General features: G+C 40.8%; 5 protein-coding genes across 6 annotated transcripts; 2 read left to right on the top strand and 3 right to left on the bottom strand.

The window, feature by feature from the left end:
• Positions 1–1,492: 1,492 nt before the first annotated feature.
• LOC124477199 (proteasome subunit alpha type-1) lies at positions 1,493–4,753 on the top strand. Its single transcript, XM_047034847.1, has 10 exons — positions 1,493–1,575; positions 2,393–2,437; positions 2,527–2,628; positions 2,946–3,049; positions 3,145–3,233; positions 3,332–3,402; positions 3,542–3,671; positions 3,801–3,880; positions 4,181–4,285; positions 4,458–4,753. The coding sequence occupies exons 1-10, from the start codon at positions 1,573–1,575 to the stop codon at positions 4,515–4,517; spliced, it is 789 nt and encodes a 262-aa protein (XP_046890803.1). The 5' UTR covers positions 1,493–1,572; the 3' UTR covers positions 4,518–4,753.
• Positions 4,754–4,809: 56 nt separating this feature from the next.
• ric3b (RIC3 acetylcholine receptor chaperone b) lies at positions 4,810–7,872 on the bottom strand. Its single transcript, XM_047034846.1, has 6 exons — positions 7,656–7,872; positions 6,856–7,085; positions 6,613–6,691; positions 6,390–6,483; positions 6,066–6,193; positions 4,810–5,958 (listed from the first exon to the last, which is right to left on the bottom strand). The coding sequence occupies exons 1-6, from the start codon at positions 7,771–7,773 to the stop codon at positions 5,339–5,341; spliced, it is 1,269 nt and encodes a 422-aa protein (XP_046890802.1). The 5' UTR covers positions 7,774–7,872; the 3' UTR covers positions 4,810–5,338.
• Positions 7,873–8,351: 479 nt separating this feature from the next.
• On the bottom strand, positions 8,352–10,922 carry LOC124476851 (rhombotin-1-like). The gene is made up of 4 exons (XM_047034255.1): positions 10,647–10,922; positions 10,119–10,305; positions 9,137–9,262; positions 8,352–8,875 (listed from the first exon to the last, which is right to left on the bottom strand). The coding sequence occupies exons 1-4, from the start codon at positions 10,666–10,668 to the stop codon at positions 8,770–8,772; spliced, it is 441 nt and encodes a 146-aa protein (XP_046890211.1). The 5' UTR covers positions 10,669–10,922; the 3' UTR covers positions 8,352–8,769.
• Positions 10,923–12,536: 1,614 nt separating this feature from the next.
• Positions 12,537–16,197, bottom strand: LOC124477067 (ras-related and estrogen-regulated growth inhibitor-like protein). Of its 2 annotated transcripts, none has more exons than XM_047034595.1 (5): positions 16,129–16,197; positions 14,901–14,957; positions 14,583–14,656; positions 13,357–13,505; positions 12,537–12,916 (listed from the first exon to the last, which is right to left on the bottom strand). In XM_047034595.1, exons 1-5 carry the CDS (start codon positions 16,178–16,180, stop codon positions 12,628–12,630), a joined length of 621 nt encoding a protein of 206 aa, XP_046890551.1. In that variant the 5' UTR covers positions 16,181–16,197; the 3' UTR covers positions 12,537–12,627. The 2 variants fall into 2 exon arrangements, with proteins under 2 accessions (XP_046890551.1, XP_046890552.1); XM_047034596.1 differs by having other exon boundaries at positions 12,537–12,922; positions 13,381–13,505.
• Positions 16,198–17,437: 1,240 nt separating this feature from the next.
• LOC124476933 (cellular retinoic acid-binding protein 1) lies at positions 17,438–22,254 on the top strand. Its single transcript, XM_047034390.1, has 4 exons — positions 17,438–17,796; positions 19,148–19,326; positions 20,820–20,933; positions 21,928–22,254. Exons 1-4 carry the CDS (start codon positions 17,727–17,729, stop codon positions 21,976–21,978), a joined length of 414 nt encoding a protein of 137 aa, XP_046890346.1. The 5' UTR covers positions 17,438–17,726; the 3' UTR covers positions 21,979–22,254.
• The last annotated feature ends 5,531 nt before the right edge of the window (positions 22,255–27,785 follow it).

The following is a 27,785-nucleotide window of genomic DNA, read 5'->3' as shown; positions in this document are numbered from 1 at the left end:
ATTTGAGACAGAAGAAGCCTCTTCAGCTTTTTAACCTCTCTGAAGTGCCACGTCAGCTCTTTCAGGGCAAACGCGAGCAAGGAAAGGGGGGATGTCAGAATTCAGTGTGACTATCCTGTATGACTATGCCAACACACACCTCGCTAACACCATCCCTATTGCTTAGCTTTTCCTGGCAATCAGTGTGAAATGTAAAAGTCAATTGAGATGTATACCAACCCGCAAAACCCATTGCAGTGTGTGTGTGTGTGTGTGTGTGTGTGTGTGTGTGTGTGTGTGTGTGTGTGTGTGTGTGTGTGTGGGGGGGGGGGGCTTTCATGTGTGGCTGCCGAACTCTAACCCCAGTCTGTGATCTGCCATCTTAATGCATACTTGGCAGACAGGTTGCCTGTCTCCCCCATTAGACCAGTCGATTTCAAGGATAACCACGTTGCTGACCTATTTAAAGCTGCAGAGGTGGCAAGATGGGCATATTTAGTCCCTCTCCATATGTTGAAGTAATCCCATAACTGGAGACATGTTCGGGTAATACAGCTGTGTAATCACTCACTTTTTGGAGTTTAGCAACACAGAAGCATAGTTCAGTTAGAGTAACTTTGAGACCACAAATGACCAGATAACTGAACTATAGGCCTATTGATCGGTAGGCTTTACCAACCTTGAACACCTTAACATGTAAAATAACACATCTTGAAACAGGTGTGGCAAGAGAATCATAAAAAGCATTCGATCATACGACACGACGGCCTATGCTGTGGCTTGGACCCGTCACAGAGTGACTCAGGTTGCTCTCCATTTGAAAAATTAAAGGGGTTGGGAGGAGTGGAGGAGTGGGGATTGTGTGTGGGGGGGGAGACTTTGGCAGTCAAATGAAGCCCGGAGAGCAATCGTGCTGAGCTCAGCATAGCCCCGTTACAATCTCAATCACAAAGGCGGTGCGCTGATGTAATGGTCGCCACTGCCGCTGCCTTGGCAGAGGAGGAGAGCTCGTCAGCACAGTGCCTTGAATTCATCTCCCCCCGGATCAAGGGTACATCAGATATCATTAACGAGGGCCCATGCACGTGCAAACAACCCTGCCACCCCCACAAAGAAACAAAAGTACTGAAAGCAAAAGAAAAATAACAGATGGTTGTTTAAGCACTGCCCAACTAAATCAGTAGTGAGTGGGTGTTCTTCCCTTCAGACAACTTTTACTTATGTAAATGAACCTTTCATAAACCTAAAGACGTTTGCAGGCTATGCGTTCAGACCCACATGCATTTGTGTTTTTATCAAACACTGAACTGCTGCCATCTGGTGCTCATTTAGACACACTATAAACTTGAACATTTAACATTTTTTGACGGCCCCAGTAAGATTTTCACACTTTTAAAAGGTCTGCAAAACCAAACAATTAATACAAACGTTACAACAACATGTTGTGTTTTTTCTTCAGTTTAAATCAGTTTCGTTTTAGGTCTCAATCAAGTAAACTGATTCTGAGTTCCACAGTTTTGCCTGGCACTACCAACAAAGCAGGAAACTAAATCAAATCGGAATCACTGTTTGGTTAAGGCGACTGTTGTCAAGATGGTAAGAGTAAATGAAGCATGTTTATTAACTACAATAACTCGGCGTACATTAGATTAATGGGTTGTATGTAACAGAAATTACTTTATTAGACAGCCAAGTAAAAAGCATTTAGCTATGATCACTCTTTAGGCAAAATGGATAGTTAGCGAGCAGTACTGGTAGCTGAGTAGCTAGCTTGTTAGCCAACGTGAGTGGATGTGAGTAAGCAAAAAACCCTATGTTGGGGGTAGAGCTAGCTAATTGTTTGGTGGACTGAGTTTTTACCCATTCTTGCTCCTTTCTCTATTCTAAACTCCTAGCAACGGGACTATACAAGCTACCATTGAGAAGTGCATAGGTTTTGTTGACTAGTGTTAGGTAGGGTGATTTGCGAACGATAGCCAGAAAGCTACTGTAGTTAGCTTTTTCGTAGAATTAGCAAATTAGCTACCTAGTTTGCCAGAGGTTAGCCTGCTAGCTAGCTAATGATATGATGACTAACTTTCAGTTTCAGTTTTATCTCTGACTTTTCCATTATAACATTGTTAATTAAGTTGAATGCTTCTGTCAAATTTGGAATGGGTTTGCCTGGCGTGCACTTTGACAGGTGGCTGCAAACTGAAACCCCAGTTACTTTATTATTTATTCAGCAGTCATGTGAAACCCAGGTTACAGAAAAGTCTATGGGTGTTAGTAAGTTGCTAGCAGTTGAACTGAAGTGTTCGTTGGTGGAATACTGTGAAGAATGCAAGATAATTATGTGGGTTGTGTTAAATAGCTGAAATAGTTGAAATTGCTTCTTTATTGATATCATATTTTCTTCTCTAAATTCCCGCAGTTCCGTAATCAGTACGACAACGATGTCACAGTATGGAGCCCACAGGTAAACTAGGAAATGCCGCTTTGTTTTGGCTTTAACCATGAAGTGACATTTTCCCTTAGTATCATCTAACACTTCTGCATGTGATTCAGGGCCGCATTCACCAGATTGAATATGCAATGGAAGCGGTGAAACAAGGTTCTGCCACAGTTGGACTCAAGTCAAGAACCATTGCAGTACTAGTTGCTCTAAAAGTAAGACCTTTTGAACAGTGTAAATAACACATTTGGAGTTATATAGATTTATATAGATTTACAATAATATCACAATACTTCAGTTTGATCACGTGCTAAAAATGGGGTTGGGAACCGAGACCTAAATTAGTACCGGTTCTAGAACTAAACTTCAATAATCGGTTCCATGAACAGAAGTGTGAGTATATTGTCAAAGAAATGATGATTTTGAATGTATACTTTGTGCTGTAAATGGCATAGGTAGGCTAGATGATTCCCTCCAAAATTAAAAATGCTTTCTCTTGACTGACATGCTTTTGTCTTGCGTGCCACTTTAGAGAGCACAGTCTGAGCTGGCTGCCCATCAGAAGAAGATTCTTCATGTGGATAGCCATATTGGCATCTCGATTGCTGGACTGACAGCTGATGCCAGGCTCTTGTGGTAAGAACACGAACACGCCCATGGTGGCTAATGGAGGCTCCAGAATATCTTCAAAATTCTGGTATTAACGACCTCTCTTTTCCTGTCCTCTTTAGTAACTTCATGCGTCAGGAGTGCCTAGACTCCAGGTTTGTGTTTGACAGACCCCTTCCTGCGTCACGGCTCGTCACGCTTATTGGCAGCAGTATCCTTTTGGGGGGTTTCAAATGTTTGGTGTACTTTTTTAAATTGCATGTGAAAGTTCTCTTTTCAACCGAAACTCTTCCTTAACCTGTCACTTAGAAACTCAAATCCCAACACAGCGATATGGCAGAAGGCCATATGGTGTGGGACTGCTCATTGCTGGTTACGACGTAAGTTTTAGTTTAGGTGAAATGGATTGAGTGGAATACTTTCAAATAAGTTCAAATGGAAAAGTTGATTGTAGCCAGGAGAAATGCAGAGCCTTAAATAAGATTGTGACCATTTTATTCAATATTTGCTCTCTTTTAGGATATGGGCCCTCATATCTATCAGACTTGCCCCTCAGCCAACTACTTTGACTGCAAAGCCATGTCCATCGGAGCCCGGTCCCAGTCTGCCCGCACATACCTGGAAAGAAACATGGACGCCTTCCTTGACTGTGAGGACACACACACAAGCCTGCATTGATACATAGACATTTGTGTGCACACTCATTTACTGTCAAAACACACCTTTTGAAGATGCCTTGAAGCACATATACTTATATACTGACATTGTCCTCCTTTAGGTAATCTTAATGACCTTGTCCAGCATGGTCTTCGTGCACTGCGGGAGACCCTACCAGCAGAGCAGGATCTCACCATCAAGGTAGTCCACCAATAATCTAAACCAGGGTTCTCCAATCCTGGTCCTCGAGGTCCACTGTCCTGCATGTTTTAGATGTTTCCCTGCTCCAGCACACCTGATTCAAATGAATGGTCATTACCCGGTTTCCACAGAGCTTGATAACAACCCGTTCATTTGAAACAGGTGTGCTGGAGAAGGGAAACATGTAAAACATGCAGGACAACAGCATTCTAGGACCAGGATTGGAGAACCCTGGTCTAAACCCTTACGTTTTTCATTTATATGGAATCCCTTTGCTAAGTCAACTGTACCATCTTTCAGAATGTCTCGATTGGCATCGTGGGGAAAGACACGGAGTTCACCATCTATGACGACGACGCAGTCGCCCCCTTCCTGGAGGGGCTGGAGGAGAGGCCACAGAGAAAGGTACAGTTCTGGTTAGACATATCTGGAGCCATGAAATGACTGGTGATGTTGTTTACAGGACGTGCAAGTCGATTGATGTATAATTGCCAATCAGAGTATATCTAATTGAGTATTTTAGTGAAGTCTAAATGTTAAACAGACACAATGTTAACTTGTATCTTGTTTACTCTAGGTGGCCCAGCCTGCTGATGAGCCAGCTGCAGACAAGCCTGATGAACCAATGGACATGTGAGACCATGCAGTGCCAGAGGACTTGGAGTTCTAGACCAGTGGCAAGATTCCTTTCACATTGTAGTGGTCTGAAACCAAATCTTAAACACAGAGCTGTACCGCATATACTGCAGTTCATTGAAACAAGGTGTGCCACTTCAGGAAAGTTACATGTACGCTTTTGGCTAACAATGTTGTATGTTGGTTTTCTATTGATAGAATGTCCAGTTCTATAAGTAATAAAAACATTTCTGACAAGTGTTTGTATTTGTAAGAATTAGGCAACTCGAAAAAGGGCAGAACATTTATTTATTATACTCCGCATTAGTGACTTTCTCTAACATTGATATGAAGGGCAGCTACATTTATCCATACAAAATAAAGTGTATAAAAGTGAGAATCTTAAAATACATTGCATTATAGTGCAGAGTAGCTATCAAGTAATCATAAAAGGGTTAGAAGATATTTTCTGTAGCTGTGCTTCAGGAAAAAAAGTCCCAATTGTGAGTAAAAATACTAAGCTCCAATGTAAGCTACAAACGTCCTGAGTCATATCTAAAGGTGATTTGAGACAGGAATGATGAGAAGATCCTAGATAGTGAAATTAACTTAGAACATGAAGGGCTTGAACTGTTTTGCCATGCAGAGATAGAACTGCAACCACAGCATCTAATAATCATTAAAGTCCCACCAGAGGAAGAGAAGTGGTAAATAGCTTCCATCTCTATGTTTGGTAACAAATTGGAAGGACCTAACTTGATGCTACATAGTTGTGAGGATGTGGGTAAGATAGAAAGGTGTCACGGCTCAGGATTATTGGGCCCACTTACACTTTGAGTTCAGTTACCCTTCGAAAGCTGAGCATTGTGTTTTCTTCTTATGCCGCCTTCTAATACGAGTGATGCTAGTAGAAGTATCATTTGGAAGTTGGACAGTGTTTTTTTCCTCCGGCTCCTGCATATTGGACATCTCCAACGTCAACTCCAGCTCCTCCGGATCCAAACTAATTCCATCTGTGGCCACACCGATTTGATCCTTGCCCCCTCCCATTTTCTCTTCATCTACATTGTCTTCACCCATCACACTCACACCCTCCTGACCCCAACATTCCTCATCTCCAGCGATATCTTCTTCCTTTCCTCTATCATTCAAAACACCCGTTTTACAAGCCCCTCCCATATTGTCTACGACATAACCCTGCTCCCGGTCAACTCCACTCTCCTCTCGGTGTGATACACCCCCTTCCGCGTGAGCCACAACCTCTTCCTGGCAGGCACCACACTCTTCCTGGTCAGGTGCAGCCTCATCTTGGTAGGTCCCACCTTCTTCCTGGTTGGTCCCACCATCTTCCTGGTCAACCCCACCTGGTTCTGTCCTCTCTGCCTCCTCCTCTGGGCTGTACTGTTGGGTGTTGTATCCACAAAAAGGCATCTCCCAACATTGATGGGGATCCTCGGGAAAACCTTGATTGGACCCCAAATTCAAATTCACTTCATCCCATCAGAATCCAAAACATAACTTTTCCATCAATAAAAGACCAGTAAATATTGGGAATTCCATCCCAATGTACCTTCCCAGTCTTCAGCCTTCTTCTCTGGAGCAACCCCCTCCACCAGATGCCTCTCCTGCATGACCCGAGTGATCTCTCTCAGCTGGAGAAGCAGAGTCTCCTCCTGGTCTGCACTAACACCCCGTACCCTGCACACAACCAGACAGTACAGACCTCTCATCGACCAATTCAGTTTCTGAATTAGAAACAGCGATGAAATGATTTGTGTGACAAATACGTTTTGAAATGTAATCATAGTAAGAACAGAAAGAATGGAACATTTCTAGTTCAGTAGGATATGTTCAGTGGGATATGTAAACAAAGAGATTGGAGGGGGACACAAACCTCTCTGGACTGTGGCTAGCCTTGGAGACTATCTTCTCCATTACCATTTCTGTCTCTTTCAGTTTCTCTTGCAGTTGAGTCAACTCAAAATCAGCTAAAAAAAATAAAGGGGGGAAGGTAGGGGGGAAGAATGATAATCAATGCGAAATATACATTAGAACTTTTGATCATAAAAAATAAATAATTCATACAAAGTCCACACAGTTTACAAACTAATACGCACTGATCTTTCTCTTCAGGTTTTCAGATCTAACTGATGGAAATTTGGTCTCTGTTGGTTTGGTGTTCCCCTTTGATGTAATCTGAGAGAGAGAGAGAGAGAGAGATAGATAGATAGAGAGAGAATTTTGCTTTGAGTCATGCACATTCCATGACTCAATAGTGCATGCATACTATTTATCCATGTACAACAACCACATTTAAATCTATCTGCACAAGCATGCATCCCCCTTATCCATATTCTCACCTTGAATAATATGTAGAGAATGTACATCAAAATACCAAACCCATAGATTGGTATAATCTGTCCAGCCAGGTTGGATTTCCCTCCAGTTCCTGCACCTGTGCCTCCTCCCTTAGCCCTAGCTATGGCCTCAGTGTTGTGGCTCCTGGAGAACTGGGACCCCAAAGTGCTCTGTCCCTGGCTGTCCGGAGCCATTTGCCGATGCACCATCGGTGGAAAGCGTCCTGGACTACCTAACAGGAGATTGACATGAATGACTGAGTAGTTGCCATACACATGAATTACTTCCATTGATTCCCATTGTCTAAAATATACACACAACAATGGATAAATCAATTACTGAAATGACTGATTGGCTTCATGAAATGCATACAAATTCAATATGATATCATAGGCTACTACAGAAAGCCATGCGTTGCATTTAAAATGCTGTTATGTGATATGGTGAGGCTTTGATGCGAGCGCCTTCAACAGGAATGTACGTTTACTGCAAGGACCAGACAATAAACTCGACGACGACGCAATAATCTATGGTTAAAACTGGGAGGGAACATTTCCATTTTCCATTTTATTCATTTAGCTTCCAAAGCAAAATACAAATACTACATAGGCTACTGTCAGTCCATCTGATAATCCGGGACTAGACATAAAAAAAAACATACACCGCGCAGCAGTAACATCACCCAAAATTCAGACAATAACACAGTGCAATAACAACATCCTATACAACATTAACAAATGAAAGCGTCCATGGGTAGTTATTTAACAAACTGCAATAGTTAGAAAGACAGGCAAAACAATACCTTCAGTGTGTGCAGCATCCTTCTTCCCACGGGACAACAGCATTTTAGGAAGAAGTAAAGCAACGCACAGAACGAGACAAGTCACCAGCGTCACTTTCTGAAATGTTGACATCGACATTTTTAGGCATAAAATGTCCTTGACAGACAGCCGTAAAATACCAACAACTAAAATGTCATTCCATATGAAACGATGTCAGGTGGATGATGTGCGCGTCACCCTTGTAGGCACTTCCTTGTTCACTGAAACTGAAAACGGAAGTGCAGTTTCTATTTCAGTACAGTACCAATAGATGGCATTGCACTAATGCACAACGCTGCAAAATAATTATGTTCTTTGGTTTTAATGAAATCTCCTTTTCAATGTCTATGTAGGATTTCATAGAAAACCACAATTTCACATGCATTTGTACTCAATTGGAAATACATTACTGTGTTCTGTCCCTTTACTAAGGTTTTTGGGACGCTTGTGCTAGTCTCAGGTATCAAGTGATGTATCAAATCCTGATCAAGGTGACGGTTGCCATTAGATTAAACCCAGATGAGCTGTGAACTTGCAGCTAGCTGAGGGTTAGGACATTAGGAGTGGAGTACAGGGTGTTTTTCAAATTCTTCAAACAACTCAGTAAAACAGCTGCTATGCAATATTGTCAGAGTTAAAATAAACTATTGCAAAAGTATGTGAAAAAAGTGTTTCCTGTGCAATATTCTTTATTCTCACTCAATAAGTAAATGTAATTCAGCAGGCAGTGGTCTCTCTTTCAGTCGCCAGTAGGCAAATTACAGGGTTTTTTCACCCACCAGATTTCACACATACTTTTCATTATCATCAAAATAAATTGTTAGATCAATTCAGAGTCTATTTCATCCAGTTAAGAGTCAACTATACTCAATCCATCAACTTCTAAAGTAAAAAAATAACAGACATTTGTATATATATTGAACACAATGATACATCTAGGCAATTCACTTCACGGAGCATGTCCAGAGTCCAGAGTCTGAAAACAGCAATATACATTGCTATATATCTGTGGCTTTTCTGTGCATTTTAGCACTGACGCTGCACATAGGTTCACTGAGATGAGCCTGGTATCTGACCAGCAGAGAGCAGAAGCATTCACTGAACTTGTTTCTCATCATTTCCTTTCCAATTCCCTCCTTCATAGTCCAGCTGGCAAAGTATCATGTTGTCCTTGAAGAAAAACTTGTCCCCCACACAAAATCTGTAAAAGGGAAAACACAAGGGCTTCTAAATGTAATGAATCAGTTACAAATATGTCCAGTCTTGGTTAGGTTGAGTATTGTGATTCTTTGAAAACACTGAAGACAAAACATAGGCCATCGTTGTCGATCCATGGGTTGAAAGTAAAGTATATGTAGCCTAGTTACTTGTTCAGGGCAAAAAGAGAGATACTGTCGCTCCTTGCTACGTCAGAAGTGAAAATAATCGATTTCAATCAGCTAATTGCGCTGCCTAATCTTACCTCTGGCGGCAGAGCTGGCAGGCAAAGCAGTCTAAATGGTAGACATTCTCCTTGGCTCTCATCACCATCTCAAAGGCAGGGATCAGCTTACTGCATGCTGCACAGTTCCCTGTCAAGCCAAAGAGCCTTGTGAGAGAGAGAGAGAGAGAGAGAGAGAGAGAGAGAGAGAGAGAGAGAGAGAGAGAGAGAGCAGTGGATCAGGTGCTATACAAGAACCCCTTGGTTGCATTAAGTAAAACTTAAAATACAAGAAAACCTTGGTGAACTTAAGATACATTTGATGTTTTAGTAGAGTTTATATATAAACCATGCAAATGAGCACTATCTAGCCTACTTAAGTCTTGACATGGATGAGATTTGTGCAAGGGAGATCAGACATTGACCAAGATTGACCATGTGTCATCAGGATTTCTGATGACAAATGACATTGTCATTAACACGTAACAAACAAGAGCATAAAAGCAAGCCCTAACGTACAGAATGTTCTGACCAGCCTTGGTATGTGTCTGGTGTTTCTGCTTAAGGAGGCTACGAGCCTGATGCTAATTCTTTACTAATGGTCCAATTAAAATAAATCACATGGTTTTAATCCCTCTCTTCAAAGGCTTTCAGCCTGAAGGTTATGATGATGAGGAAAACAGGAGGCAATTTAACCAATTAAACTGTCAAAAAGGTTTTCCCCCTCTAAACCAGTGCAGCTAATGAGAGACTTAGTCTCAACCAAATCCAGCTGGATTTTAACACAAGACTTGCACATGGGTGTAGTAGTGTGGAGAAGACATTAAGCAGATTGAATTGGCAGCGACGCCATATCTCCATGGTAGCCACCTGATATGATACAACATCTCAATCCAACTACTAGGTTCTTGTGTGAAAAGTAATGAGTGAATACCCCCCAATTACTTGTAAAAATCTCTGCTGAAGAGATTCTAGAGAGCATATTGGGGATTGGGACATGATTGGAGGTTCCTCTTAATTGTACCTGAGGTAATCTCGCCGGCAGAGGATCAGGTTGGCCCTTGTGTAGAGAGTGGACCCTTCCTCACCCAGACGACAGTCACAGCAGGCACACTTGAGACAGTCTTCATGCCAGTATCTGCCTATAGCCTGGAGCATGAAGCGGTCCTTGATCCCCTTCTTGCAGCCAGCACAGCCTTTAGGCTTTCCATCTGCATTTAAAAACATTACTTGTATTACTGGAAAACAGAGGACCATAGTGGGGCAGGCACACAGATGTCAAATCTTTGGCCCAAACATTTTCTGAGGCTTAATGCAGAAGATGATTGCCAATGGCCAGTCATTATCAGCTGTACCCAAGCAATGTGGTATTAACCTGAAATCAAAGTACACCTATTCTGTACTTATATTTTTGTGTTCGATAAATAGAAGAACGGATTAAGTTTAGTATGCTTTTCATAAAGTCCAACAACATAACGTTACAACAACGTTAGACTCATACCTCATGCCATTCAGTGGACAGAATTGAAGAAAAAGCTATTCGAACACTCACTGTCCTCCTTGTCCAATACCATCGTTCTGGATATAAAACAATCCTATTCGACGAGACCTTAGCGCAGTTCGAAGTCGAACACTTCTCTTCTTGACGCTGGAACGCAAAGCCGAATTTTAAGGTTGTTATTAACTTCATATGGTTTTTAATGTTGCCTTAGTTGGAACGCTTGTAAACCACCATATATCCATAATTACTTTCTCTCTCCCAGCGTTTTCAAACTAAATTGATCAAACCTCGCGTGCTTAAAAATGATCAGTTGGATTTCCTTTTGCCTGCCTTGTGAAGCGTGGTCCCGCCTCTTGTGTGTACTGTAGTGTTGAAAGTCTGGCAAAAATGTAACGTAAAACTGTCAACGGTGCCTAATACTATGTTCATTCTACAAAGTCATCATGCTCCGGTCTGATGAGTGGCACCTCCCTTCTTTTAATCAATTATTCAATAGTCACACTCCACTTGGTCTGTTCCTGGGGTCTTTTAAAATGAACTTATTGAACTCCAAACGCAGCAATTATCCTCTGGTACTCTTGTCATGTGTGTGAGATGTGTGTGTGGGTGAGTGCGTGCGTGCGTGTGCGTGTGTGTGCGTGTGAATCTATTTTGCGTTCAACCCAACCACTGCAACCCCCTATCTTCATCAAACTATAAACTATTTTCCCCAAATCACCAGGCTCAGCTACAAAGCTCAGACCATTTCTTTAAATCATACCTATCTACTTACCCAAATACTTTACTATGCATTATCTCCCTTTCATATGTGAATTACACCTACTGTGACAAGCATGACATATTGCTTACCTGACATGCATTTACTTGTAACACATGGCTGTCAATTAGTTTATTTATTGATGCGGCTAATTAAATACACGTAAACTTTATGTTGCTTTTCATCCAAGATCAGGAAGGAAGAGAATGGGAAAGGGAGGTAAGAGAAGCCTATCATTTGAAATACTTCCCTGCCACTGCTAATGGTCTGAAACCTATTTGCATAATTGTGCTAAGAGACTTGCTTTTTAACATGAAATGTGTTGGAAAATACCTTTGGTTTGTGTCTGATGAAATTGGTAGCTTTCTTTCTTATTTGCTGCAGAGTCAAGTTGTGTTATTATTTCAAGGCTTGACAGGAAGGTGTCTGTGTCTTGCATATGTTATGTAGCAAGAAGTTTATTTTCACTTGGAGTGCTTTTCAGTTTTGTCATTTAGGACAGATTGAATGTTGGTAGGCAATTCCACACCCACACCTCCTTAACCATAGTTGACCATTACCATAGAAATTCATTGTTTTGTTGTGCTCAATGATTCTGAAACAGAAGATACTTCTTCTTTTGATTAAAGATGTGAGTTTTTAAGGTCTTGAGTTGAAATGAGATGCTGAGACATGCGGTCAGTGACAAACAACAAGGAATTGATCAGCTATCCCAATGTGTGGAAGATTTAGACATCTGGGGACATCTAGTGGGGCAATAGGAGGCTTTTTTTCAAAATATCTATATTAGCTATCCAATGTCAGATTTTAGTCTCTAGATCATGTTCTAAAACATTTTAAGGTGATCAGATTTGACTTATTTCCTTTGGAACAGATCACTTTTGTACTGCATTTTAAAACGTAAATTGCGTTTACACATTTCAATAACACATTTCAATTGTGATTTTGGTTTCATGCAAACATGACTCTCCTGAATACTCCTATCTAATCAATACTACAGTGATACCAAGGAGATAAGAAAAAACGTATATGTGTATTCCACGTGCTTATATTTAGCTCGACCTACCAATGTTTTTGTGTGATTATTCTTATGGGATGCTCATATTTAAACTTATTATCACCTTAAAAATATAAAGATCTATGTGAGCTTTACCATACACAGCTAGAAAGAAAACAAATCTACGTAGGGCCCGCTACACGTTTTGACCTCCTTACCCTCACTAACCAAGCTGATTGCTTGACAGTCTAACTGTCAGTCAGTCACAGTCTCTGATGCTACACAGATTTCCTTCTTTTTCCAAAGACATTGTTGATGAGCTTGGCCATAGACTTGGAGCTGCTGTAGTGGCGCCGGTCAGCAGCACGGTATTTGTGGTGCACCATTACCCTGCGAATAAGGCCAGTAAAAAGGTTGACGATGTCTTGGTAGCTCTCAGCTGCAGACACCTCTTGGAAGTAGCAGTGGTTCTCCTGTGCCAAGCCTCGGCCCTCCTCCTCGTACACTTGTCTGGCGTGGCACAAGTCCTGCTTGTTTCCCACAAGGCACACTGGCACATCCACCTCCCTGATTGAGAAGGGGACAGTTTACCAGTTTAACATGGTAATCTACAGAAATACCAAATTGACTTTAAGGCTAATTCAATTTTACCAACTGCAGTTAATAGTTTGTCTATAGGTATCAAGGAGAACATGGGCTTCAATTAACTGGCAGAGCGCTGTTTAGTAGGAGCACATCAAATCCCTATAAAACATTCCACGGCATGAGAACTGAGAAGTTTTGGAATCTTGCTATGTTTGGATTTCCAAGACCTGGCATACAGAAAATTATTGTTTTGGGTTGAGTTCATCAGGCTACCTAATTTATCCAAGCAAGCCTTGGGCCTTGAACCCCAGTCAATATTTCTTCCAGACTCCATGTTCACCACAAACCTTGACTTTGAATCCAGGATATATTTATTACTGAAATAAAACTTTTGCTCCACTTTTGATCAGACCAGCACTCACCCCCAACAGTTCTCCACGTGTGCATCTCTTATCTGCCCAAGGATGTTCTTGGCGTTGATGAAAGAAGTTTGGTCATTGATATTGTAGACCACCAGAAAGCCGTCAGCCCAGTCCACAGGTTTTTCCAGGACACACTTGGCCTCTGTGCTCTATGAGTCACATCACAGGTAGCACACGTTAGCAGTCATAGGTAGTGGTTCAAGATCATTGGTTGACTATACCTTGCCCCCTGCCATTTTTACAATTGTCTTTTGGTTTATCTCTGCTTCAGAGATACATGACAAAGCCACCACGAGACTCTCCTGCCTCAATATAATTCTCAGTCTGACAAAAATGTTGAATTGTGTCGAGAAAAAGCCCATGGGCCCGAGCACATTTTGGAACTCTTGGAAACAAGTGCCTTAAATAAATAAAAATAAAACATTCTTTAAGCTCTGTTCTTTTGTTTAAAGACTTTGTTATTAATTTTACAAACAGGCACCTGTAAAGGACAGAGGTGAAGGCATTTACCGTAGCCTTCCTTTAAGGTCCTGATTTATATTAAGCACTGTGGAGAAAAACAATTCCAAAGCCTTTTCTTCTTGGCCGTAGGGTTTCTAACAAAGCCGAACTTTGCAATAAAGCCTTCTCAGGTCTCTGCCCTTCTCGGCTATGCATCAACCAGGTTATATAGCTTTCTACTTCAAATGCAGACTTATTGGAACAAATCACTCAGGATACACTTATGAATCTATTAAAATCCCCAACTTTGAGTGAGTTATGAATGGGGTAGTGGGCATGACAGTTGTGTATTCCACCCAGCCCCCTATCTGCTTGTCTGGGACATGAGATGAGCCAGGTGGAGGAATTCATGTCCAGGCATAGTCATTCATTCTATCATCCAGTGAACTTGAGTGATTTAATGCATTTGAACCACCTGCATGCACTGTGCATTTAGACTTATGCCATACACAATTTCCAACCCTTTTAGGTGCACAAAGAGCTAAACTAAAGTTTAAAATCGTATAATAGTTTTGCGGAAACGTTAAAAGAGACTTGGTATAATTATAACACTTGATTCACATGATTATGCACTCCATGACTGGAGGAATTGCAAGTCTTGGAATTAAGCCATGTAACAGCTTTACCTGGTCAACACTGCCTTACCATGTATTTAAGTCAGAATTCCAAATTAAATCTATTCTTGTTTTGTTAATTTGTCACTCTTTTGCACATTGGAATTGTACCTGGGAGCATGGGTCATACATCTCCAGGTTCAACTGTCTGCCATCGACAGAAAGTCTTTTGTGGTACAAGGAGTCTTTAACATAGAAAGAAAACAGTCAATTGGGTAATTGTGAGATTCATAATACGAGTAATATTTGTCTAATGGTTTGCATATTTGTTAACCAACAAGAGACTCTAGATGACGGGGCATCATGAGCAAACAGATCCCATGACAGTTTCTTTTCCCAGATAGTGGGCATGCTCAATGAGTAGAAGTCAGTCCCCACTGTCAGGCAACTACCTAGCCTGCCTCTAAGGTTGGCAAAAAAAGCACCTACTGGCATTTGAGGCATACTCTCCGATGAAGCGCTTTGTCAGGAACCTTACTAAGACAGCTAGAGGAAAATGTGGTAAAAAATGTCAATTTAGTATACACATCATTCAGAAGTTAACATGCTAAAATAGGAATCACATTATCCCGCAGACCTAAGGGTTATGGGTGCCACATTTTACAGGATGGAGGAGTGAAACTGTACCCATGCATGAAAGGGCTGAATGGTTTAACAAATGAGGGATGTTTGCACATTTGGCAACTAAAGCGGTAATTTCTGCTCTCTTTAACTTCTAGGCCGTGAGCACGCTATCCTCTGTGTGTGTGTCGTTTAAGGCTGGAGTTATGGGCCTCTGGGGTCACAGCTTTCAATCTCAGTAGAAGACTGGGCTGTCATCACACAGTGTGACAACTGCATTGGCGTTTTGAAACAAATATGTTGAAAGTCAAGGAATTGAGGGCACATGAATAGGGCACATACAAAAAAACAAACTTTACAACCAAACTCTACCACACATACAAACATAGTCCTAAATGACTCACACAATCATATACTGTGTCTTGGATACAAACATAAGACACATGCAGAAAACTAGATTTGAAAATCTGAAGATCTGAAATAGATTGATTTCTTATTTCATGTGCCACTGTTCTGCTTTTGTGTGTACGTTTGTGTGTGTGTGTGTGTGTGTATGTGTCTGCATGTCTACACATCTCCACAGAAACCACCCTGCACTCTGTTCTGTCTGGCACAAAATAGGGATGTCCCACTGTTTTATTGAACACATGCATCAGGGCTCTGTCTCAACAATCTTGGTCTCTGAATACCTATTCAACAGGACACCATGCAGTCACTTTTTGTGATCTCCCTCTCAAACTGGCTTGTCCAGATACAGAGAAGAAACAAATTAGTCACTCATAGGAATGTTTTTGTATGTAGTTAACCTAAGCTCTCTGTTTCAAAATGTATTGTTGTTGTATGTTAGTATCACCAGAAGTGTGTACTTAGTACACAGTAGTGTACTAATCTGCAGTATGTGTTCGCAAACACCACACATTCATCTTGGAAAACTCATGTATTTCAAGCCATGTGTCAAACAAGTTAAAGTATTGGTTTTGGCCTCTACTTGTCCTTTTTAGTCACAAAAGGATCCATGAAGATCCCCCCCCAGTCTTACCCAGCAGATTTCTCCATCAAAGATGACATTACACGTAAAGTCCGGTGAATCTCTCACCTGATTTGCCAGCTCCTTTGCTGCCCAGCAGTGCCAGTTTGATGTCATTCATAATATCTCCTCCGGTCTCTTTCTGGTCTCTCTTTTGGTTCTGCGAAGAATTGCTGCTTCTCTTTTTAAAGTCAGCCTCGGACTCGCTTGCAAGCTCGCTAGTTCTCTCTCTCTCTCTCTCTCTCTCTCTCTCTCTCTCTCTCTCTCTCTCTCTCTCTCTCTCTCTCTCTCTCTCTCACCCTCTCTCTCTTTTTCCCCATCTGTCCCTCTTTCAACTGCCCTCTTATTTCTACTTTTCTCTCTCTGGGGAGTCCCCCAGCCTACAGTTATATGCACTTTTATAGCTCTTTTAAAAAATCTGAGTCAAAGTTCCGAAGTTTGAGGGTCTGATCCCAAACCATAAGGAATAACAAATTGGCCAAGCTTAATTTTTCATTTAGATTTTTGGTTTGGGATATGGCTTTGGCCATATCAGCAATCATCATCAGCAATCATTCGTAAATACATAACCTATTTTTTCGAGTGTATGTATTGTACAAATTGGAGCAGGTAAGGGACGAGTTAGGTGGAGTAAAAAATAGTTCAGTAAATTACTGTAATGCAATCACTGTGTTCTAGTATGTCTTCCTAATCCTTAGTCATGTATACATAATTGTTGGTTTGGGAGTTGGCTATGCCAAAACTACCCACATGTCCTATTGGATCCAGCCGTAATTTGTAGTAGCCTACACTTGCCAGAAAGCTTTCCTAGCTGTCCTGAAACCTTTTGAAGCTTTGGGGCTTTCTTCCTGTTTGTTCTCAATGTGCCGGGAGAAGATCCAAAGCTTCAGGCATAAAAAGATGGAGCACACAGTGACATCTAGTGGTTTGCTGAATGTCATTTTCTGGTATTTGTTTTCACATAAGGTGTGTGTGTGTGTCAATATGCTACAATTAAAAGTTTTAAATATGTTGCAGTGGCACTGGCACCTTCGGGTCCGGTTAGAGCAGGCACATAAATAAATGATGATGTCCCACATGCCATAGTGCAAAGACAACACTGTCAAAGTTTGTTTGTTGGAATATAGTTTAGGCATATCAATTAATTATTATCTAATGAGATTCACGATTTTCACAGGTCAGAGATATAGAATGTAATACAAAGCAGAATGTTTAAACTTTCAAGTGCTATACTTAATTATTATGAAGGAAGTATTGTGAATATTATAATGGTTATTGTGGTTGGCGTGCATTCATATTTCTGGGAATAATGTTACGGTAGTGATATCTTGTTGCAATTGTATGACAGAGCAGCTAGGGGGAGAGTTAGAGTCAGCTCAGACACAGTAACTCCAATTAGTGGCAGAGATCAGGTCAACGCATACAGAGAGACACGCTGAGAAAGACACATCCTAGACGAAGGGTGTTACTAAAAAAGAAAAGTCTAGGACACAGGGGTGAAAGAAAGGGAGATACACTTGATTTCAGTTGTTGTACAGAGGCGGCCTCTAGCTACAGGGAGTCCGAAATAGAGACAGTGAGGAGGACATTTAGGCGGTTGAGAAAGAAGAGAGCACGGCACAAAAAAGGTTATTTTACAGGCACAGACCTTCTCAGCTTATGCAGACATGTCCAACTTTACTGGCACCTGGAAGATGAAGAGCAGTGAACATTTTGATGAACTTCTCAAAGCTCTTGGTAAGCCCTTAATTTTGTCCTCTCTTTCTGACTATCTTTTCCCTTCCTTCATTTTTTTTCTCCAGTACCATGCACAACGAGATATCCCTGCATCAGTTACATGTACACTGAAATAGCTTTAAAAATATTATCTGGTCTTGAAAAGATGCAGTGAACATTTTTGAAAATGTAAAATGTAACAGACACGGTTTTGTTAGAAGAACGGTATACTGACCTGCATGTGGCTGATAATATTGTTCATGTAAAGCTTTTAACTGGGGCAGACATTGGCAACGCCAGACAGGGTCTGTAGACCCCAATAGAATTCTCATGTCCCATCTTTTGTTCTTTTTTCTCTTTTAGTCTTTACTCATTACTGGGATGAAATGATGGAGAGGGAGAAGTGGGTCACTTGATTCTGTTGTGTGCGGGTTCTGTCCATGTCTGGACTACAATAGACACATTAAGGAGTTTAAGGACCCAGGCTTTGCATTTCACTCATGGTTTTTCACCACAAGAATTATCATGGGTGCTGAATGTACATGTGTTGCTATTGTATGACTTTGAGTAGATTCATAAAGTGACCTAATTCTTTTTTTGTTGTTATTCGTTATTATCAATTAATTATTCTTGGATTTTCATTTGAGATTCTGTAAGGATTAGAGTGAGTAGTTTCAATAGAACCTACTTCAATAGAATGGTACACATTGGACCTTTCTTAAGACATTCTGATTCAGATGATAGGTATGTGATGTAATTTTTTTAATAGTAATGTGAAATTACCAAATTTATTAATGTAAGTTTAATTGAGGAATCTATACAAATTTGTACTATTAATTAATCAATCAATCTGCATTAAATGCCAGTAAATATATTTTCACAATTTGACATTGTCTTGATTAAAACATTTATGCATATACACAAATACATTATATACAGTAGATACTGCATACACACTGTTTGTTTCAATGTATACATTCATGAATAGCCCCTGCCAAATGTTCATGTGAGCTGTCTCATTTTCATGTTCAAGATGAAATGTTGAAATTAAACTCCTCCAATCATGCCCTTGTTAACCACATCTAAAGTTCAATACATTCCCCTTGTAAACTGTGAGGTCAGTGTTATCGGAGTTTGCACAACACACAATTACAGGTGACTGACCAAGATATATTCGATTTGAACTGCCATATAGAGTGCTGTCCAATTCATGCACTAGCAAGGGGAATAAGATGACATATTGCTACTGAATTTGTCACTGAACAATTCAGTAGCAGAGTGTAATGAAATACCTTTTTCAATGTGTAGTCATTTTAATTATTTCATTAACCACGTCTCTTTCTGACTTCCCTTTCTTCTAACTCCTGTCTAGGTGTGAATGCCATGCTGCGTAAGGTGGCTGGCGCTGCAGCGTCCAAGCCCCACGTAGAGATACGCCAGACTGGAGAGCAGTTCTACATCAAGACCTCTACCAGCGTGCGCACAACGGAGATCAATTTCCACATCGGCAAGGAATTTGATGAGGAGACTGTTGATGGCAGGAAATGCAAGGTAGTGTTTGTAGGCAACATGATGGAGAATGAGACGAGCTGGTCGTGAATTACCAGGGCATTCCACTCAGTTTGATTTAATCTAAACTGAGTAAATTGATCCATTCATTGGTTCAAAAAACGCAATTGTCTTAAAGTAAGGCATGCAGAAACAAGTATGTGACGTGCAGTCACAAAATTGTAACCGGATTAGTTTTTCAACATTTATAAATATGTTTTTTATAATAGTTGCTGATTTTAGAGTTTTGTAAGACATAAAGAATAGAAACAAGCATTTGCAAGACTCCTCCCCAGTATTGGACCCCTGACATTTGATCACAGCTGCACCAAAAAATAATAGAATGGTGATCCCAAATAGTCTCATATTCAGCCCTGATTAACTGGCTGGTACTGGAGGGCTGACTAAAGAGGGGCAGGTTTGTGTGTTTGAATGGAGGAGGGGATGGCCTGAATGGCCTGCCCTATGGTTAAAGGGATTACATACTGATCTGTCACTGGCAGAGATGATTATGGTTAACACTGGCACAAGGTTAAAAGCTCTGTTTAATCAGGGGATTTGAATAGATCAGAGAGCCCTTTTCACTTCCAGAGCCAGTCCTGTTTAGCGAGGGATTGATAAGGACAATCCAGGAAGGGCGTCATCTCTCTTGGGGTATCAAAGTGAAAAAAAGGAGATTTAACAGTGGTTGTTAGAAAGCTTATTGTCAATTGTCAATATGTTTGACCTCCAAATTTTTTTTTTTGTGGTGCATCCCTGCACTGGAAATGATGAGCCCAGGGTATGTTTGACATGATGCAAGCCTTCATAAACAATACAAGTAAAACAAATGTAGTGAGAGCGGGTGGGGGTGGAGAGAAAATTGAGAATTGTTAGAAAGTTGATTTGGAGAGGAAGGGAGAAAGTAGCTAAAAAGGATAGGAGTGGAGGGAGAGAATGAAAGCCAATCCTTGTAGTCAGTGCCAGAGACTAATGATGGTGGAGAACGGGGCCGTGGCTAATCAACTTTCTGTGCCTTTTGGTGTGTTAGAAAGGGGCAGTGAGAGTTTGAGAAAAGCCTAGCTCAGATCTGTACTCTATGGTTCTGGATAGTCTCTGTGGGGCCAACAACTCAGCAGGGTTTGATTGCTTCACCCACTTTTGATATGGTGATTACCATTGAGGTCTTAGAGACTATGAACCATGTCAGTCTGCTTGGAGGAACATCAAACAGGATGTTGAAAGGCTATTCTGCTAAAGCAGAGAGCACATCACATCGAAAAGCTTTACAGTAGTAGCAGCAGTATTTGTATAGATTACATCACCATGGTCTAGAATTGTTAGGAATGCAGGTCTATACACAAGATGTGATGCTTTTTATGAAGGTAACCAAATATATTCTTCTGAATTTTTTACTTACGTTTTTTATTTACATGTACGTCAACATGCTTACACAGGTGATTTTTTAAACATCTGTATTTACTTCACAGAAATCCTTCTCACCCCTCTTTCAACAGAGTGTTGCTACCTGGGAAACAGAGAATAAGATATGCTGCAAGCAAACCATTGTGGAGGGAGATGGACCCAAGACATACTGGACAAGAGAATTGAACGGTGATGAGCTCATATTGGTGAGAACATTAGTGAACACTTAGGAGAGGGCAACATTGTACAATTTTGAAGGCCTATTTGGAATTGATATAAGATCTGGCCCATTTATTATGGTGATTAGGGCTCTCAAGTCTAACGCATTCGCTTTGAGACAATGGATTTTGGTGTTTCAAAACCCATTGACACTGTATGACTATGTTTAGCTTGTGTTCTGCTCCTCTCTCTTACCAACCGTCTCTGGAGGAGGGGATCCCTCTCTGAATTGCTCCTCCCAAGGTTTCTTCCATTTTTTCTCCCGGTGGGAGTTTTTCTGGGAGTTTTTCCTTGTCTTCCTTGAGGGTTTAGGTTGGTTGAGGGGCAGTTCTATGGGCGCATGTGAAGCCCTCTGTGACATGCTTGCGTGTAAAAAGGGCTATGCAAATAAATTTGATTTGATTTGATTTGATTTGATTTGAGACTCACACATTTTAACCATTTCACACTCACGCAACACCTTGTATTCCTCACGCTGAGAAGTAAGGGATAACTTGTCCCGCTTTACACAATTAATGGATGAGGCGCAGGCATACGGAGGGACGTTTTCTGCCGAGTTGAGAGCTGTCTCGAGCTATACAGAGTTAAATGTCACCTACAAGCCAGTCAGAAACACCAGTGATACTTTGAGTTGTACCATGTTGAAATTGTAACAGACTACCCTTATAAACATTATGATAGGCACTAAAAAGGACTAGGAACAGTGTTTCTGCTTCTGCTAGCTGACTTAATGTATGTATTGTATATAATATTGTTGGAAAAGAGCTCCAAGATCTAAAGTCCATTGACAACTACCACTTCCCCAAGAGAATGTATAAAGGGTTTACAAGGAGTGAGTCCATGATGTTGGAAGTACTGTAAACCCTCATAATCACAAATCTCTGACAAGTGTCATACCTTTGTGCTAGATGACGTTTGTTGATAAGAGTTTTATAAGATTAGATTTTTGTTTAAGTATGAACATCTGTGCTTTCCCCTCAGATCTTCGCAGCAGATGACGTGAAATGTACACGGATCTATGTAAGAGAATGAAGCTTCTTCAGTGTCAGCTGGGCAGGCAAAACAAACCAGACACCTAAACACCCCGGTCAAACGACCCTATTTATATAACAGTAGCAATGAGCTGCATAATCACAATGCAACAACATTATGACTGTAATTTTGTCTGGTGATGTTTATTACAGTTCAACAACAGCTGTGATTATTGGTTCATACCTTCAACTTGATAATAACAAAAAACAATGTTTGTTAGGTTTATGTTTAGACAAATTCATATGAAAATAAAATCTGACAAAGTACTATTTGGTGGATCAGATTTTTTGTTAATTTTTTCACAATCTAATTGTACATGTTGTTTTGTCTTTATTAATTTTTTTAGTTTTACAGTGACCCTTAGAGACAGAATAAGGAAGGCATGCTATATTTTCAGACAATGTTTCAAAAGATGTCAGATTAAGTCAGGTACACAGTGATTTGTCTTAACTGTTTTGCAGCAGAAATATTGTGCTGGATAGGCTATTCCCTGTATTTCTCAAGTTCCGGGTACAATTTTTTAAATCTATATCATCCAGTGACAACAGACGAGATGTGCACAAATGATGCAACTGCCGGAAACCTGCTAGATGACTTTTTTCTGTCCCAGAATATCAAAAACTAAAACCTTTTACAGCTGCGAGGGATAAACTGGTTTTCTTTTTTCTTTTATGCCTAAAAAACTATAACACAACTGGTATTTTGTTCAGGTTCTGGGTTTATAATTATTAAACAACAAGATCAAACACACAGTGGTACTAACAAAGTGTCTCTGAAGCATGAAGGTCAAAGGAAAGAATATGTTTCCTCCTAAGCACGCCTCAATATATTGGGAAATGGCCTGAGATGCAACTGAGATGCAAGCCTGCTGTGATTTAATGACTAGTTGTAACTTTGTAACTAACAATTAATTGTTTGTTACCCTCGCACATGGCCGAGTGGGGCAATGTTTCTTAGCTACTTACTATTTTAGTTCTTCACACAATTTTTTGAAGATGTGCATGCGCTGCTTCTAGAATTATCTTGCTATGATGTCAGCGATGAACAGTGTTATTCCAAGATGATCTCATAACAGAGAAAAACCCACAATCTCAAGGATTTGCTAAACCACATGGGAACCCTGATAAGGGTGCAAATCGACAACTTCTAGTACATTGATCTGTCAAGCAAAAAGCTGTCTCTCACCTAAAACTGAGGTGAATACAAAATATTAAGCAACAAGAGGTTATGAATATGGAAAATAAAAGTTGTGGAATAAATAAAATGTTGGAAGGTGAGTGTGCAATCCGACAGGAGATGTATAGCTCAGCGGTAGATTTTCCCCATTACATCATTTTTTGTATAAGCTCTGCTTGAATGAATGCATCATTTTTATTAATGTATATTCAGAAGGGTTATGCAATTGCTAGACATTTAATCCTCCTATTGTGTTTGAAATACTTTTTCACTATGTCATTCCTCTACACACTGAAATACCATATGAAGTTTCCCACAGTTAATTCCAAGCTGACAGTATTCTATTCTATTTCTATGCATGGGTCTATACACATAAAAACAACTGTATTTATCTAGTGAACTTTTGAACATGACTCATTACTTTTACCAGTGGGAGACACAGGGTTCAGTGAACCTGTGTCAGTCCAGGTCCTCGTCAAGACCCTTATAGCACTAGCTGATAACTAGGTCAGGGAGAGAATGGGCTCTTGCCTCTCACCTGTCTACTCTCATTGGATCTGCAGCAATAAGGAACCACACAGGGAGAGACCACGAGGAGCTGCACTTCCCTTTATGAGATTAGCCTGAGCCCAACCCACCTTGACTTTGTAAAGTCTGGAGTCTGTTGAGCTACTGCAATCGCAGACAGTGCTACATAGTGCTACCATTAGGGGGGCATGCCTTGCACTTCTGGGTATTAAAGTAATACAGTAAGCAGCCAGCTGATTGGAGACAGAGTTACTGTACACATCAACAAGAAAAATGACCAATTAGAATTTACAGTGAGAGTAGCAACCTCTGACTGAGGGATGAAGGTGTTTAAGGGGAGTAGGGGGAAACAAGATAACATACAGCCAGCAGATTTTTGTCAATCAGGAAGATACTATTTCTTAGACCCACAGGTTATAGTAGGAACGCTCATATAATACAATGAATGAACAAGACAAAAATACATGAACATAATAAGACAATAGCTGATTGTGATTAACAGAAGCACATGATATATCCCTGATTTCTCTTCCACGGGCCAGACCACACCTCCGTGCTTCTGCTTACGGTCTACAGGCAGGGTCTTAAGACTGCTGTGCCCTCCCTTACTGTAAATATCTGGAGATCTGGTTTGATGAGGCAGAGGAAAAAGCAGATAGAGCATGGACTAACTGGGGCTACTTTTGCCAAATCTGCAATTGCACACCAGAAACGGCATCATCTGCTGCATTCCCTCCAGGACAATCAGCTCGTTCCCCAATCAAAATCTGATCATGAGCGTCGCTGGCATCGCAGTGTGACATGGCAGAGGATTATCAGGGTAGAGCCACCAGACATCAGCAAATCTCCACCACACACTGCTGCAGCAGAGCCCTCGGCATCACAGAAGACACCACCCACCCTGCCTGTCATCTGTCATGCCACCCACCATGAGAAACTTCTTCCCCATTCCACCATGTTGTGCGCATGCTCAACATCCATCAGCAGTAGACAGTCTGACACCCCTGTCTGGGCTGTCTGACCCACCCCCGGCACCCTTTACTTCTGTAGACTGTTCTCTGTTGCCCATGACCCAGCAGGAACAAAGCTTTCAACTCCATTCCACAGCTGCCAGCACCCGTCACTTTACTTATATACTATTTATTATACTGGATTTGCACATTGGGTTTAATACTTTTTTAAATTACATTTTTTCCTGTTGACTTACTTACGGAATTTTGGAAATTTGATATGGCTTCATAAAGGTTTTGATGTTTCAAATTGTATTTACTTAGCGTTTAAAATACTTGCTTTACATAACATTAGGTTTTATTCAAGATTTGGAAACATCACATTTGATTTAAGATTGAACAATAAAACATAGAGAGGAGCATGAACCAATGCAGTAGTTCCAAATTGCCAATACATTTAAAACCTGATACTACTGGAAGAAGTGGTTTATGCTATCATAACAAATGACTGTGATGTATTTATTACATTTCCATCAGTGCAGAATGTAAACCGACGTTGCATATATCCCTTCTAGAGCTGCTCTGGTTCACAGTGAAAGTGCTCCATCTGCTGGAAAATTAATTGTGAATTCTGAAGTCAAGTAGGCTACATTCAGCTGGCGTGATGTGGTACGTGACCTAGCTGCCACACTGGTTCCTCAAAGTCAGACCATGACTAGGGAATACTGATGCCACCTTTAATACAGCACACACAGGGTTTACACTAAACAGCCAAATCACTTCTTCTGACGTCCCACATTGGCTGAATCCACCCTATTTTGAAAATAGCTATGAAAGACCAGGTTCCTTACACTATTTCAATTCAGTACAGTGCTTAAAAGAATGGCTTGTATAATTTACAGAAAAGAAACACAATAATTATTCTTTGCAAGGCACAGTGAAGTATGATCTTACTGTCTTAATACCAGGGTTAGGGCTAATTAACTTTCTGTTCCATTACTTCAATGGAGTAATGGAACAGAATGGAACTTTTAACTCAGAAAACTATTTCATGATTAAAACTTAAGGGACATACTTCAAATGCTTGTGTATACAATTAATAAGAGGTGCAGTTTCCTTGGAAAGTTATTGGGAATTTGTATATGTTCACATTGTTTTAAAATTAAGAATGTACTCTCAGTTTGTCTGGATTCCTTCTCTGGCTCTTCCTGTATTAAATTTGTAAACCACTCAAGGGAACAAGAGAAAATGTGCAATTGCACATTTACCAAGCACTGCTTGGTAAAACAAGGATTCTCAATCAAAAAAAACATATACATTTACCACTGGGATGTTTGTGTGCTCCAGCCATGACCATTTTCTACATGATCAGTCACAGCAAATCTCGAAACAATCCCCATTCATTTTATGCTTTCAATGTGCTTTCAGTTTCAGGTTTGTTTTCTCCAAGAACAACCAGCCCACCATGGTGCCCATCAACAAGACTAGTGAGATTGGCAAAGCCAGCAAGATGGCATCAACCAAAATGGCATCAACAGACTCAACAGGCTGCACAATGTGAATCAGGTGGGTAACTCTACCACATGTCGATAAAAAGAATACAATCATATACCAAAGCTCAGACCCACCTGCAGGTGGGGCTAGTAATTAAGATAAAACAGGGAAAGATGGACCTGGCACAAGTGGGTCGGCAAAGATGTATCAATCAATCACAATCGATTAGTCATTGTTTGAAATAGGGTTATTTGAAAATAAGAGAAATTCTCTATTTGTTCACCTGCTCTCAGATCAGAACAGTGTGTTCAGCTGGTGTGATATTCCAATGAGACCATGTACAGTGTGTACTCTGTCTGATGCCAGTTTTGTCCCTCGCTCCTCCATAGGAGGTATTAATGGATTCTCGTCCCAGTTCAATATTTTACGTCCGTTCTCTGTTGTGTCAGACAGCTACTAGCCACTGGCCAGCTCCTGTAGAATTAATTACAATTGATTAAAACTGGTTCCGCTGGAATTCATCCTTCATCTAAAAATAATGTAGCAGTCCTTTTGTTCTCTGATGGGAATGAAACTTGCTCCCTTGTCCTTTCTCTCTCCGAAAATTGTCTGACAAATGAGGGTAATCTTTTTTTTCCGGATCAGAATGACCAGGAGAGTCAGTGGGTGGTAAGGCTTACTTCGTCTTCTCTGTCAGATAAGAGGACGCAGAGGAATAGTTCAGACCGTTCCTGTTCCTGCGAGTCAGACTATCAGAGGAGAGTTTCTCAGACCGAGTAGGCTGTGTTCAAGATTTGCATTATACTATGTAAGTGGTCAATTTCAATTTCTTTGACTTCCTGAATAACTTGCCTTGCATATTTTAGGGTTGATACTGTTCTTAGTTGTCACAAGGCTGCATACTAACATGATACTCTCAGAAAGCCTAAGGTCACAAATGTTTCCTAAACTCTACTATTACTGTCCCCTAGAATCATCCAGCTGTGTATGGGTTCACCCACAATTTACCAAGGTTGCAATAACTCTGTCTCGGCTATCAAGAGTCTGTTGCCCTGGATACCCATGCTACAAATGCCTGTCAGGCCCCTGCCATGGGCAATGGCTGTCTCATTCATCTACAGCTTATCTTGTTGTATTTTGAGTATTTTTGTTGTATTTCAGCAATCTTGTTATTTCCTACAACACAAACAGTACTTCAGATTAAAGGTATTTCAAGATCGGGCTGCTATTGTCAGGTAACAAAACAAGCCAAATTGGTTTTCATGTAGCATTTTTGGAAGAGGAAGAGAGCAGTGTATAGCTGTCTGCTGACCGATTCTTCCTCAGTGGTGGTGCTCTGCTTTCATGCCTCTCACTAACCATCCCTGATTACTCTCTCCCTTATACACATACAGATGCATACAAACATTCTCAACCAACCTGTAGCCAACTTCATCATCCTTTGCTGCTGGGACAGCACTGACCCAAAGAGGGCAGCAGTGCTACACGCTGAACACAACAGCCCCCTTGCCGAAAGAGACAGTGTTTCTCTGCCTCTCCAGTTGAGCCTTCCCAGCAGGGTTTGAAACACTGGTGGGGCAGCTGTAATTAATACATGGCTATTTACATTCACTTCTCTCTTTCTCCCCTTCTGACTATTTTCCCTCATCCTCCCTTGCT

The sequence above is a fragment of the Hypomesus transpacificus genome, chromosome 14 (assembly GCF_021917145.1).
Source record: "Hypomesus transpacificus isolate Combined female chromosome 14, fHypTra1, whole genome shotgun sequence".
Classification (NCBI taxonomy): domain Eukaryota; kingdom Metazoa; phylum Chordata; class Actinopteri; order Osmeriformes; family Osmeridae; genus Hypomesus; species Hypomesus transpacificus.
This window is presented reverse-complemented; position numbering and strand designations above follow the sequence as displayed.